We start from the raw sequence: 12,878 nt of genomic DNA on the forward strand, positions 1-12,878 counted from the left end.
GGTGGTTACAGAACAGAAGGAGGCCACTCAGCCTGAGAACCCTATGCTGGCTCTGTGCAAAAGCAACTCAGCTAGTCTCACTCTGTTGCTCTTTCTCTGGAATTTTTCTCTCTTCAGATGCTCATCCTATTCCCTTTTGGAAAACCATAGTTGAGTCTGCTTTCACCACTGCATTCTCAAGCAGTGCGTCCCAGATCTTAACCATTCACTACATAAAAAAGATATTCCCTCAGATTGCTTTCGGTGGTCAATCAATAATTTATTCTGTGCCCACTCAACAGAACCACTCCTCCAACCCCTGTTCCCACTCCACGCCAAAGACAACAGGTTCTCTCCATTGTCTCCCCGCGTGGTTTTGAACACCTCAAACCTCCTGACCCTTCTCTTGCACAACCTTTTCAGGGGAACTGGAGTCACTCACCCCTTGCAAATTGAAAATTAAAGACGAAATGAATTCGTCCCACAGTAAAATCAACACTAACCCGCGCATCAGCTTTAAGATCAGGCAGACTCCACGTATGAAGAAAACTCTCTTTCATAATCGTGAGGATTGCTCAACATATTGTGCTGCACATTGTGAGCTAGGGTTGACACTCTCAGAAGGATGTGGGTTCAAGTCCCACTCCAGAAGCTTGAGGAGATAATGCAGGTTGACACTCCAAAATCAGCAGTGACTGAGATCTAAACCCCATACGAGTTGCCATCTTTTTGATGGGATCTTAAACCAACCCCACATCTACCCTTTCAAAATGGACAGAGCAGATCCCCATGTCCATTATTTCAAAGGTGTCCAGGAAAATATCCATCCAATAATCATTTACTTTTCCCTTGTATAAAGTGATGCTATTTATCGCATTTCTGTCAGTGGGACCTTCCTGTGCGTAAACTGGCTGTTGTATTTTTCACAATTGCATCACATCAAAAGTACTTGACTGTGTGGAAAACACTTGGGATGTCCCGAGGTGAGAAACGTACTACAGAAATGTGAGTTTTTTTCAAACAAAATAAGACGACCTCTCAACCTCCTACGCTCCAATGAAAGAAGTCCTGGCCTATCCAGCACTTCTTTATAACTCAAACCCTTCCACACCTGGCAACATCCTGGAAAATCTTGATTTAAAAAAAGGCACAAGGGGAATTTTTTTTTTTTTTTTTACAGTGTGTGGTTTGCGTGTGGAATGAACTTCTAGAGGAAGTGGTGGATGTGGGGCACAGTTACAACGTTTAAAAGACACTTATGTAAGTACTTGAATAGGAAAGGCTTGCAGGGAGGTGGGACGCTTGGTATGGACTGGTTGAAATGAAGGGTCTGTTTCCGTGCTGCATGATGCTACGACAGTGGTCTGTTTAAAGTTACCTCAGACAAATCGCCATTCTTCATGTGGATCTTGGCCATGCTGTCCAACCAGGTCTTCCTCAGCTCTGGCGTGCTGGCATAGGACTTTGCCAGGCTGTACTGAAGATCCACGAGCATTTCCGGATCATTCTCATGCTCTTTCATTTGAGCCGTAGCCATTAGCACCGTGCGAATACGCTTCATTAAATCTTTCACTTCCGAAGGAAATGCTGTTGCCTGCAACACAAAGGCACAGGAGTTCCATTTACAGGGAATTCTATCAAAGCTGAACGCTTGGAATTACTTGTACTCATTTTTTTTTTTGAAAAAGAGGTAAGATTTTCTTTCGATGCGGGGCTCAACGTGTTGTTGTGGAGAGGGATGGCAGGGGTTTGAGAAATCCGGGTGGGGATGACTGAAGGGTGAAACTTTCAAACCCCCCTGGCTCTGCAGTGTTTAACTGTGAACGTCGAGTGGTCTAGCAAGGAGCCTCCAGCAGGCTCTGTTGGCACCGCTAAGGCAGTGGATATTTTCAGTTACTTTACTGAACTGATTTATTTAACGCAAGGTCAGGTCAACCTCTTTCACAACGCTCGCACCTCCCTCGCTATGGAGCCGCACATGCACGGGCGGGTCTGTGCATATGTGCGTGTTCCCTGCACGTGGTTTTACAGCAGAGAGTAAGGGGATAGCGGGTGCGAAATAAAAAACAATTTCCCCTTATTCCTCATCTGCTGGGTCTGGTGAGGGAGGGCTATCACAGTTTGAGTGAACTCCAGTCTAGCATCAAACCTCATGAATGGCAAACCAGAAGCAGAAGTTGCTGGAAAAGCTCAGCAGGTCTGGCAGCATCTCTGAAGAAAAGAAATCAGAGTTGACGTTTCGGGTCTGATGACCCTTCTTCACAACAGGTTTGTTCAACTGTTCTTCTCTCTCTTTGGGCTCTATCTGCACCTATCATTACCTCCTTACCCCTCCCCTCCACCCTAACTTCTGTGTATAATGCAACATTTTCCTAACTGCCATCAGTTCTGAGGAAGGGTCACCGGACCCGAAACGTTAACTCTGATTTTTCTTCACAGATGCTGCCAGACCTGCTGAGCTTTTCCAGCAACTTCTGTTTTTGTTCCTGATTTACAACATCTGCAGTTCTTTTGAGTTCTCACGAATGGGGAGTTGGCTATGGGAATACCTTTGAAAAGCAAACAACAGTCAGGAACTATAAATAAAAAGGACAACGGTAAGAATTTAGACTTAAGAGTTCTCCACGTCTAGAGACAAAAGGCAGGGAAAGCACACAGTTATGTCTTTCCAAATCTTAACACCCTCCTTAAAGGTGTGGGATGGATTTGCAGATCGTTAACCACCACACTTGACGATGTTGTGAATGCATTTTCTGTGACCAGTAAATCCTGGAGTGGGACTTCAGCCCCAGAGGCTGGGACACTACACACTACCACAAGGTGTCTGATTGTTGCAACATGGGAGGCAAAAATAATAACTCAGCAACCGGTCACAGAATGAAATACTAGAAAACTGCTCACCTTCACAGCTCTGTCACAGTTGGCACAATTGTTAATAATGGCCAAAGACTGCTGAAATCTGGTCCCACCGATTCCAACCACATCCGCTATCAACTGACTCACTGCGATGATCACCTGCAGGAAAGCAACTGAATCACTTAAGATTCCCAAACAAACAAGACCTTATTCTCTCAAAAGTCTCATTACATCCCTCTTCATCTCAATGTACATATCAGCATATCCATCTGCTCCTTTCCCCCTCATCTATTCATCCAGCCGCCCTATTAATCTCAACAAATGAATCACTGAAAAAAAACCTGGTCATTTTTGGTCAATAGATCTCAAGCCACACGGTGAAGTATTAGATTAGATGCAAATTCTCTCCTTGATGGTTGGTTTATTCACAGAATGCAGTGTTTTAACTGCCCTTCTTTATGTTGTTTTCAAAGGCTAGGACCAAGATCCACCTTTCTATGTGGGAACTATTTGTTTAAAATCAGCCTGCTCAGAGATGTTGTCACACAGCTCCAGCACAGGTGGGACTTAAACCCGGGTTCTCCTGGCTCTGAGGTAGGGTCGCTACCGTTGTGCCAACAAAAGCCCAATTCTGTCCTTCTGTATATTTATTTTTATATCTAGAAGTGCTTTTACACACAGCTAAAAGTTTTCCTCCACACCTTCAAATCTCCGATAGTGCTTTTTCATCTATTAGCCACCACCACTATTAGTTTTCTGATTGTTTAATTGACATACAAAGCCCATTGAATGCAATGCAGACCACCAAAGGTGAGGGGGTAGGTGGAGGGGGAGGGATCTAAATCAAATAGAGTTGGAAGGGTATCCTCTTTACGTTGCTTTGAAAACCAATTAAACCTTATAACCCTTTGTGCAGTTCATTGCTCCTTCTGAGATGGTTAATCAACCTGTTCAGAGATGCTATGGGACAACTCTGGAGCACGTGGGTGTTGAACCCAGGCCTCCTGGCTCAGAGGTGGTGACACTACCACTGAACCACAAAAGCCCTAAAGTTAGGGACGTAAAGCTCTTGTTAAGTGTCTTCAGCTGTTACTCACTGTTTGATTAAGGTTTTGGCGTCTTTCCCAAACTTCTGTTCCAAATAACGCTGATCTTGCTAATGTTGATCTTGCCTAACCCACACCCTGAGCAATGTAACTTGTATGCCTCTGTCTAGTTGTTCATTTCATCCTTTGATCTGTACGTCCTTGATCTGCCTGTACTGCTCGTAAACAAAGCTCTTCACTGTACTTAGGTACATGTGACAATAAATCAATCAAATACTGCCAGAAATGAGGTGCAAAATTTTTCTCACTTTTCTGCTCAATATAAGTGATCAATGCCAATTTTGCTAGACTGCAACTGGATTATACCTTCCACTGACTTCTACCTACATTCTAAAAATATTCCACTGTTTCTTCCTGAACACAATTAATACATCAGGAGTAATTTTAGCCTACTTCAGCTGTGAGAAAACTCAGGGGGTACATTGTTGGGTCTGCATCCTATCCAATTTTACTCTCCTTTGGACCAAAAAGTAGTTTCGGCTGGATATCAACTCAGTGTTGCACTCAATGCCTTGGGTTTCGGAAGGGCTGTTTAAACTTCGCCCTATATTTTTCTGCAGTTAGTCAAGGGAAGCAGTTTAGTCTGAAATGTTTATAAATTCCAAGCATCGCCTACCAATATTATGCTGTTCCAAATGGTATGCAGAACAACTGGACGACAAGTATAATCCACCCCACCTACTTTCAATGATCTGTTCCTAATCTCTGAGTAGTAATTCTCACTTAGCTACATTATTTACTTGATCAGCTTAAATAATCTACTGTGAATTTTCACTGCAACATTCTATTACTCGTGCGTTGTGCTTTTCTTGAATTAGCCTGGGGTTTGGGGATCCAATTGCTCCCCATTGTTTTGCCATGGTAACGCCTAGACCAATCCATTAAATTGCCAACCAATCAGCACCCTTTTCTCCTCTAGAATAAATTGTTGCAATCGTTTGAAACATGACATTCTTGCATTTAGCCTGATGATTGCAGGGTGAAAGGCTTCAGCAATGTGCTTCGCTTTTGCAGCAAGATTAGCAGACAGTTTGGCCCTTCCTTCTAAATTCCATAGGCCAAAATTCAAATCTCCATGGTGACTGGGCTAAGTTTCCTTTTGTTCTTATGGTGCCTCAGATGGTCAATATGGAGCCAAACCAAGAGGAGGTTGGCAATGAGGAAGTTTCCTGCCGGAGTCTTTATAAATGTTGTAAGATTTCTTCCCAACAGTTTAAGTTGGATCTGAACCCAGGTCAAAAGGTGAAAGAACAGTGTATTCAAGTACCCTCGCCACTCTGTCTCCCTAAAGTTCTTTTTGAACTTTAACACAGTGTACCTCATTGCATTTTGTTTTAAATAGCTACAAGATCAAAAAAACATGACAAAGAAAGGGAGGTGATTCGATGAACTGCAACAAGAGGCCCCATCAGTTTTAAAAATGCCACAGCTGCACCAATTCATGCAGTAATATCAAGGCTTTAGTGAAAGGAAATGATTTCTGCAGCAGTTCCCATCGCCTGGCACGCATTCTAACACCATCAGGACCTGTGGAGTGTTCCCCTCATCTCTGCAAGAATCACACATCCATTTGGCTCAAGATAAATCCTTGGGAAATTCCTGGAGCAAAACCCAGCCTTTTGCTGCACAAAATACTGGGGTGTGAAAAATACGAGCATAGAGCTTGGCAAAGGACATATCCACCAGAGTGAGTAATTTTAACAGCAGACCTCAGCAAATAAAGAGAAACCTTTCACTATAGAATCTTTTAGAAATGATTAAGTTTCTTTTGGGAATACAGTAAACATTAGTTATAAGGAACTGCTCTCATTGGATGATAGATATAACATGAATAACACTAAACAATGCCAGCTGAAAGTTTTTACAATCCCTCAGAAGAGGTTTGTACAAAATAAATATTTCCACCAGATAAACCCTAACTTTTCAATAATGAACAAAGTCAGTTTTGTAACATTTCCTAACTTGAGAATGACACATTACTGAATTCCACTTGAAATGTCCTATTTGAAATTGCAATGCCAAGGTTGGAAGCAAGATACAGCTGGCGATGTTCAAGATTCAAAAATATGTTTCAAACATCTACAGAACAGGCATCAAGCTCCCACAGGATGTTTGACAGAGCAAACTAGTTAGTTTTACGTCCCCTTGCTCTTCATCGCTATTCCCGCAATTATTTTGGTTCACTTTCATGTCTCTGCTCAATTTTCTTTTGAAAGCTGTTGCTGAATCTGCTTTCATTACTCTTTCAGCCCATTTCTTTCATTCGAAGCACTGACCTGTAGATGTGTCCTCACAAAGGATTTTCTCCCTGTCCACTCAAAATTGTTCCTCATTAAGAAATAAAGGAGGGTAGATGCATCCCCTCGGATGGTGCTTAATTTAGAGTTGCAGCACTTCAGAATCTCGTAGCACATTGTGGCACACATGTCAGCTCTGCCTTCGAAGAATGTGGATGGAAACTGAAAAATAAGACACCCCGGAAATGGGCTTTTTATGGAAAACACAGACAAACTTTGAGAGTTATAAAAATTAAATACATTTCTACTGAGGACGGAAAAAGAATTTAAAAATGGACCGATGTTGGTACCTTGTAGACAAGGTTCCTCAGAGCTGCAAAAACGTACTTCAAGGCCATTTCTGATTGATTGATTTGGACAAAGCAGAGGAGAACATTGAAAACTTTCTTCATCAGGGGGTTGTGTCCATTATCGGCAAGCAGCTGACCCTAGGGAGGACAGCACATGAAAAGCATCAACTTTACGTTAGTCAGCCAGCTGCTGTGAGAATGGCCCAGGCTAGACAAGAGGTCAACAACGTATTCACACAGCACAGTAACAAGCAATTCCACCCAATAGATTCATGTTCCACTCCTGCTTCCTCCCACCCCTTTTCATCTCACCTTATCAGCATGTTCTTTCAATCCTCATATCTTCATCTAGCTTTCCCTTAACTGTGTTCATGCTATTCAACTCAAGTTGAGTAGATCTTGACAATAGATCAAAGTCAGAAATATATGTCAGTGAAGATTCCACTAAGCATTTCAATGGTATTTTATGCTTACATTTCCATTTTTCAGCTTTCTCACTTCTATTTAAACCCCATAACACTTTTTTTGGAAAATTAACTGGAATTCAGCATTTCAGGGCAATCAAAAATCGAACTGACCTTGGTACAAGAGGCATATATGTTCACAGAATCAAGGGAAAACTGGCTAAACATGTGAGACAGAAATGAACCAAAGGATAACCGATAAAGTGAGATGCAACAGGGTGGGAGGAGGCTCACATGGCACATCAATGCTGGAATAGACCAGATGGGTTAAGGGCCTGTTTCTGTACTGTAATCAAAATTAAGTGTGAGGATTGATAAGTGGGGCTTGTTTCCTTGTTAGCACTGTTAGTACTGTTAGCAGGAGAGACCAGCAAGTGCAAAGACCCATTGCAAATGAACAAAGGAACTTCCATGACATTTGAATGAGCGTACCTTAAAAACATGAGTGAATAAAGCCATCATATCCAGAACGGTGAGACACACTTCTGTTGCAATGTTAGCTTCGACGAGTGATTGATGCAGGACATCGGCATCGGTGTGGCCATAGCCTAATTAAAGGTAGCAAGATGTTACCACTTTTGTCACCATTCAGTACAACTGACCCAAACTAAAACATTTAACTGATTCACAAAGGCTTTAGGCCTTAAAATGAAGCAAGCCAGATCTGAACTCTAAATAAGATTGCTGTTTGTACAATTACGCTGATTTGAAGATAGTTTCTTTTCTGTGCATATTCTGCCTTAAACTATTCAATGACCCCGCCATAAGACCATAAGAAATAAGGGCAGAATTAGGCCATTCGGCCCCTTGGGTCTGCTCTGCCTTTGGATCACATCTGATGTTTCTCTATCACCTTCTGAGGCTGTGTTCAAAGTCGCACAAGTCTCTGAGGAAAGTAACTTAATAGGAAGGGTTTAGAGGGATATGGGCCAAATGCTGGCAAATGGGACTAGATTTATCTAGGATATTTGGTCGGCATGGACGAGTTGGACTGAAGGGTCTGTTTCCGTGCTGTACATCATAATGACACTAAAAGGGAACCTGGTGACCCCCCACTAATTTTAAACAGTGCCCCCCATTCCCCTAGTTGAGTACTCATCTACACACATAAACTTTATTTCCACAACCACTTTGTCAAGACTGTTTAGGACCATTTACACTTCAATCATCACCCCTTGCTTTTCTGAACTCCAGTGGAAACAAGCCCAGCCTGTCCAAACCTTCCTCATAAGGTAACTTGCTCATTCATCAATCTCCTCCCACTGTCAGCAAAACTTTCTATTTCTGTTTCCCTCTTGTATTTATTGAACTTTCACTTACATATGTCTGTTCCTCACCTTACCCACTCTCAGAGTTCCATGTTTAAAACACCCTGTGTAGAGATATTCCACCTAAAGACCTGTTGGATTTATCTTATATATAATTGCTCCTAGTTAGGTCTGGCTCATGAGCGGTAACAGCATCATCATTATAAGCATCTCTCGAAGTTCACCCCTCACCCTGCCATATCAGTTTCAGGCTTTTGGTTATAGAGTCATAGGCATACAGCATGGAAACAGGCCCTTCGGCCCAACTCATTCATGCTGACCAGGGTTTCCAAAACTGTACGAGTCCAATTTGTCTGTGTTTGGCCCGTATCCCTCTAAACTTCTCCTATCCACATACCTGTCCAAATGTCTTTTAAATGCTGTAATTGTAACCACCTCTACCACTTCCTCTGGCAGCTTGTTCCATAAATGCACCAACCTCGGCGTGAAAAAGGTGTCCCCCAAGTCCCTTTTAAATCTTTACCCTCTCACCTTAAACTTACAGCCCCTAGTTTTGGATTCCCTTGGCTCTTCACCCTATCCAGACCCCTCATGATTTTATAAGTTCACCCCTCAGCCTCCTATGCTCCAGGGATCTGGTATTCTTCTTAAAATCTTAGTTACACTTTCTCCAGTGCCTCTAATATCTTGCCTCAAGTGACGTTCAGTTGCATGTACTTCATAAAACGTACCAACGACAAAGACGTTAAGTAACTAAGACATGCTGTGCTTCTAGAGACATCAGTAACCATATTCCCTCAAACTGTGTCCTTCTATCTCCATTCAATTACTCTGGTTACAACTCCACGAGTCAGAAATAAATTGTAATAAAAGTTCCATTTGTATGACATCTACAGTTTCCCATTAAAGCTAGATACAACTAGGTAAGTAAGATGGAGATTTAATAAGGTAGAATACCATACATTTAAAAAGATGAATAATTTTTTTCAAATGTGGATAAAATTTTCAGTAATTTATGGCCTTTTCATTTGGCCTTTATTGCTAAGGCACTGGAGATTAACAATAGGGAAGTCTTGTTACAACGGTATGGGGTGTTGGTGAGAACGCACCTAGAATACTGACTACAGTATGGTCCCTGATTTTAAGAAAGGATGTACTGAGATTGGTGACAGTTCAAAAGAGATCTACAGGGCCAATTCCTGCAATGAAAGAATGGCTAAACAAATTAGGCCTTTATTCATCAAAGTATAGGAAGAAGAGGGACGATCTTATTGAAACATACAAGATCCTGAGGGGCTGGGCAGGGTAGATGTTACGAAGCTTTTTCCACTAGTTAGAAAATCTCAAACTAGGGGACATAGTTACAGAATAAGGGACATGCATTTAAAATAGAGATGCAAAGGAATTTCTTCTCTCAGAAGGTAATAGATTTCTGGATTGCTCCACCTCGGAGAGTTATGCAGGCCAGATGCCTGCAAGTATTTAAAAAGGTAGATGATTGAAATATCAGAGAGTTGAGGGCTATCAGGACTTGGCATGGGCAGACTAGCCAAGGACAGAACTTATACAGTTAATGGTAGGGCCCTGGGTTGTTGAACAGAGAGGCCTCGGGGTTCAGGTGCATAGCTCTTTGAAAGTAGCGTCATAAGTAGACAGGGTGGTTAAGAAGGCATTTAGCACACCTGCCTTTATTGCTCAGAGTACAGGTGTTGGGATGTCATGTTGAGATTGTACAGGACACTTTTTGAGAACTGGTCGCCCTGCTACAGGAAGGATATTGTTAAATTGGAGAGGGTTCAGAAAAGATTTACCAGGATGTTGCCGGGACTGGAGGATTTGAATTAAGTGGAGAAACTGGATAGGCTGGGACTTTTTTTCACTGGAGCGCAGGAGGTTGAGGCGAGACTTTACAGAGGTTTATAAGATCATGTGGGGCATAGATAACGTGAATAGCCAAGGTCTTTACCCTAGGCTGGGGGAGTTCAAAACTAGAGGGCATATTTTTAAGGTGAACGGAGAAAGATTCAAAAGGGACCTGAGGGGCAACTTTTTCACACAGAAGGTGGTTCGTAAAAGAATGAACTGCCACAGGAAGTGGTGGATGCAGGTACAGTTACAACATTTAAAAGTCATTTGGACAGGTACATGAATAGGAAAGGCTTAGAGAGATGTGGGCCAAATGCAGGTAAACGGGACTAGATTATTCTGGGAAACTAGGTCGGCACGGCCTGGTTGAACTGAAAGATCTGTTTCTGGCTGTATGACTCTATGATCTTGTAGAAAGATGGGGCAGGCATGAGGCGTCATATGGCCTGTCCCTGCTCTTATTTCTTGTGCATTCACTCCCCAAACTTTTCTCATTCTATATCTCACTCCCCCTTTAAGATGCTCCTTAAAACATGCCTCATAACCTGATATGCCATTTCTCTCTCTAACTTGGTGCCTAATCCTAATCCTATCCCTTAGCCATGGGAAACGCAAGGTTACAGGGAAAGGATAGGGGAATGAGTCTGGGTGGGATGCTTTTCAGAGGGTCGGTGGGAACTTGTTGGGCTGAAGGGCCTGTTTCTATACTGTGGGGATTCTATGATTAAGAGTAGCTATTACACTGGAAGAGTTTCAAAGACTCATGACCCTCCATGAGAAAAGAATTCTCCTCATCACAATGTAAAATGAGCAACCCCTTATTTTTAAAGAGTGACCCCAATTCCAGATCCTCCCACAAGAGGAAACATCTTCCCCACGTTCACCTTATTAAGAATCTTCAGTATCTTCGATGTTTCAATAAAATGGCTTCTTACTTGCTAAACCCCAGTTGATACAAGTATAGTCATTAAATCTCTCTGTGCAAGGCAATCCAATAAATATTCTCTGAATTGTTTCCAACACATGACAGCTGGTGACGATTCTGCCTCTCCCGTTTTCATTTCGCTGAATCCTCCCTTTCGTCCTTCACTGTTCCATTACCCTCCTGGTTTCATTGTGAACAAGCTTCTCATTTGTCATTTAATCTCTCCTGGCCTCCATGCAATCACAGGTTGAGTTCCCACTCACTGGCATTACTTCACAAGGTACTAAGCAGAAATGGGAATTTTCCGGTTCTACTGGAAGGAAACGAGTTGCATGTTACCCCTGCCTCCCTGGCAAAATAACAGCCAGCAATACTTGGGAGAAGATCTGAGGGCTAGTTCAACCAATTGGTTCAAAATGTTGTGAAGGGATGGTGGGTTAGAACTCCAAAGGGTTCAAGGGAGTGGAGTTTAATCAGCTGAGAGACTCAACTGCTGAAACATTGAGTTTTGGGCTATAAATCCCCAATATTAGTCATGTACAACATGAATGAGTCTCCAAAAAGAATGACAGAAAATAAGTTTGAGAAGCTCTGTCCAACAGGGATCAGAAGCATAGCAACAATAATCCAACGATGTAACCTTGCAGGGTCTTACCATTGTCTACAGAAATTCCAAGTACACTGGATAGCTTTCTTACACTGGAAACAGAGATAAGGTCATTTTGTTACTAATGTTTTGATACCAGTACACAGTTTTTGCATTGACTCACATTCCTTTTGAGATTTTTTTTAAACAAAGTCTGATCAGAACATTGTTAATGGTACAAGTTTTCCCCCACAGTTTGTGTACATTGAATATAGACCAGCAATATTCAATGTGATGGGCTCTAGGCATTTTAAAGGAGTGGAACATGATTATCTGAAAGACATTTGAATTCAATGCATCAACCTTTCACAGGATTGAAACATTTCTACAGTCCATGAATGGTTTTTAAGCCAATTACTAGCCACATTTTCAGATTCAGAAAATTAATCAAGGCATGGAGAAGGAAAAAATAATAAATGTATAGAATGAATTGGAACGATATTGATCATGCAGTGATACCTAGCTGTCACAGTAATGCATATCCAAGCCAAATGTGCGATTGTGAATTATGTGCGTGCCAACCGAATGAAGACGGTGTGGTACAGGATCTTTATAACTTATCCTTTGTCTGCTGGCATCAAGGAATAAGGACACTGAGCCCATGATGAAGGCTTGAAAGCGAGAGCAGTAACTAATCCCAATAACCCACGTCTCTTCAATGTAATCCTGATTTCTGCTGCCCAGTATCATACACTTACTCTTTTCACATGATGCAACAGTTTCTAACTGGATGATTCCCTGCGGTGTGTGACAAAGCATTTTGTGCTCTAATAGCTCACTCCTTTTCTCCTTCACATTTTGTAACAGCAGTTGGCAAGTAGTCATTTCAAATTTGTCTCCCAAATCACAACGGTGGGTCAGTAAGCACCATCGATGTCTCCAAGTTAGAAGGCAGCGGGTTCAGGTCCCACTTCAGGATTTGAGCACAGAGTCTAGGCTTATACCCAGGAAAATACTGAGGGAGCATCGCACTGTTGGAGGGTTAGTGGTGAGGGAGCGCTGCATTTCAGGGGGTCGATGCTGAGGGAACGCTGCACTGTCAGAGGGGCAGTACTGAGGGAGCGCTGCGCTGTCAGAGGGTCGGTACTGAGGGAGCGCTGCACTGTCAGAGGGGCAGTACTGAGGGAGCGCTGCACTGTCAGAGAGTCAGTACTGAGGGAGCGCTGCACTGTCAGAGGGTC

General features: G+C 42.5%; 1 protein-coding gene across 3 annotated transcripts in view; it reads right to left on the reverse strand.

Annotated features, from left to right (window-relative positions):
* The window catches only part of LOC125483306 (dedicator of cytokinesis protein 9-like), a 57,752-nt gene that overhangs the window by 41,795 nt on the left and 3,079 nt on the right, over positions 1–12,878 (reverse strand). For 2 of the 3 annotated variants that reach the window (XM_048597916.1, XM_048597917.1), the window contains exons 3-7: positions 7,425–7,540; positions 6,529–6,666; positions 6,218–6,400; positions 2,881–2,994; positions 1,358–1,573 (exon numbers count right to left, since the gene is read on the reverse strand). In XM_048597916.1, the coding sequence (XP_048453873.1) occupies positions 1,358–1,573; positions 2,881–2,994; positions 6,218–6,400; positions 6,529–6,666; positions 7,425–7,540 (767 nt within the window). Of the gene's footprint in view, positions 1–1,357; positions 1,574–2,880; positions 2,995–6,217; positions 6,401–6,528; positions 6,667–7,424; positions 7,541–11,706; positions 11,751–12,878 lie in introns of all 3 variants that reach the window. The other variant, XM_048597918.1, reaches the window with a different exon arrangement.

This window comes from Rhincodon typus, chromosome 6 (assembly GCF_021869965.1).
Source record: "Rhincodon typus isolate 14 chromosome 6, sRhiTyp1.1, whole genome shotgun sequence".
In the NCBI taxonomy this organism is placed as follows: Eukaryota; Metazoa; Chordata; class Chondrichthyes; order Orectolobiformes; family Rhincodontidae; genus Rhincodon; species Rhincodon typus.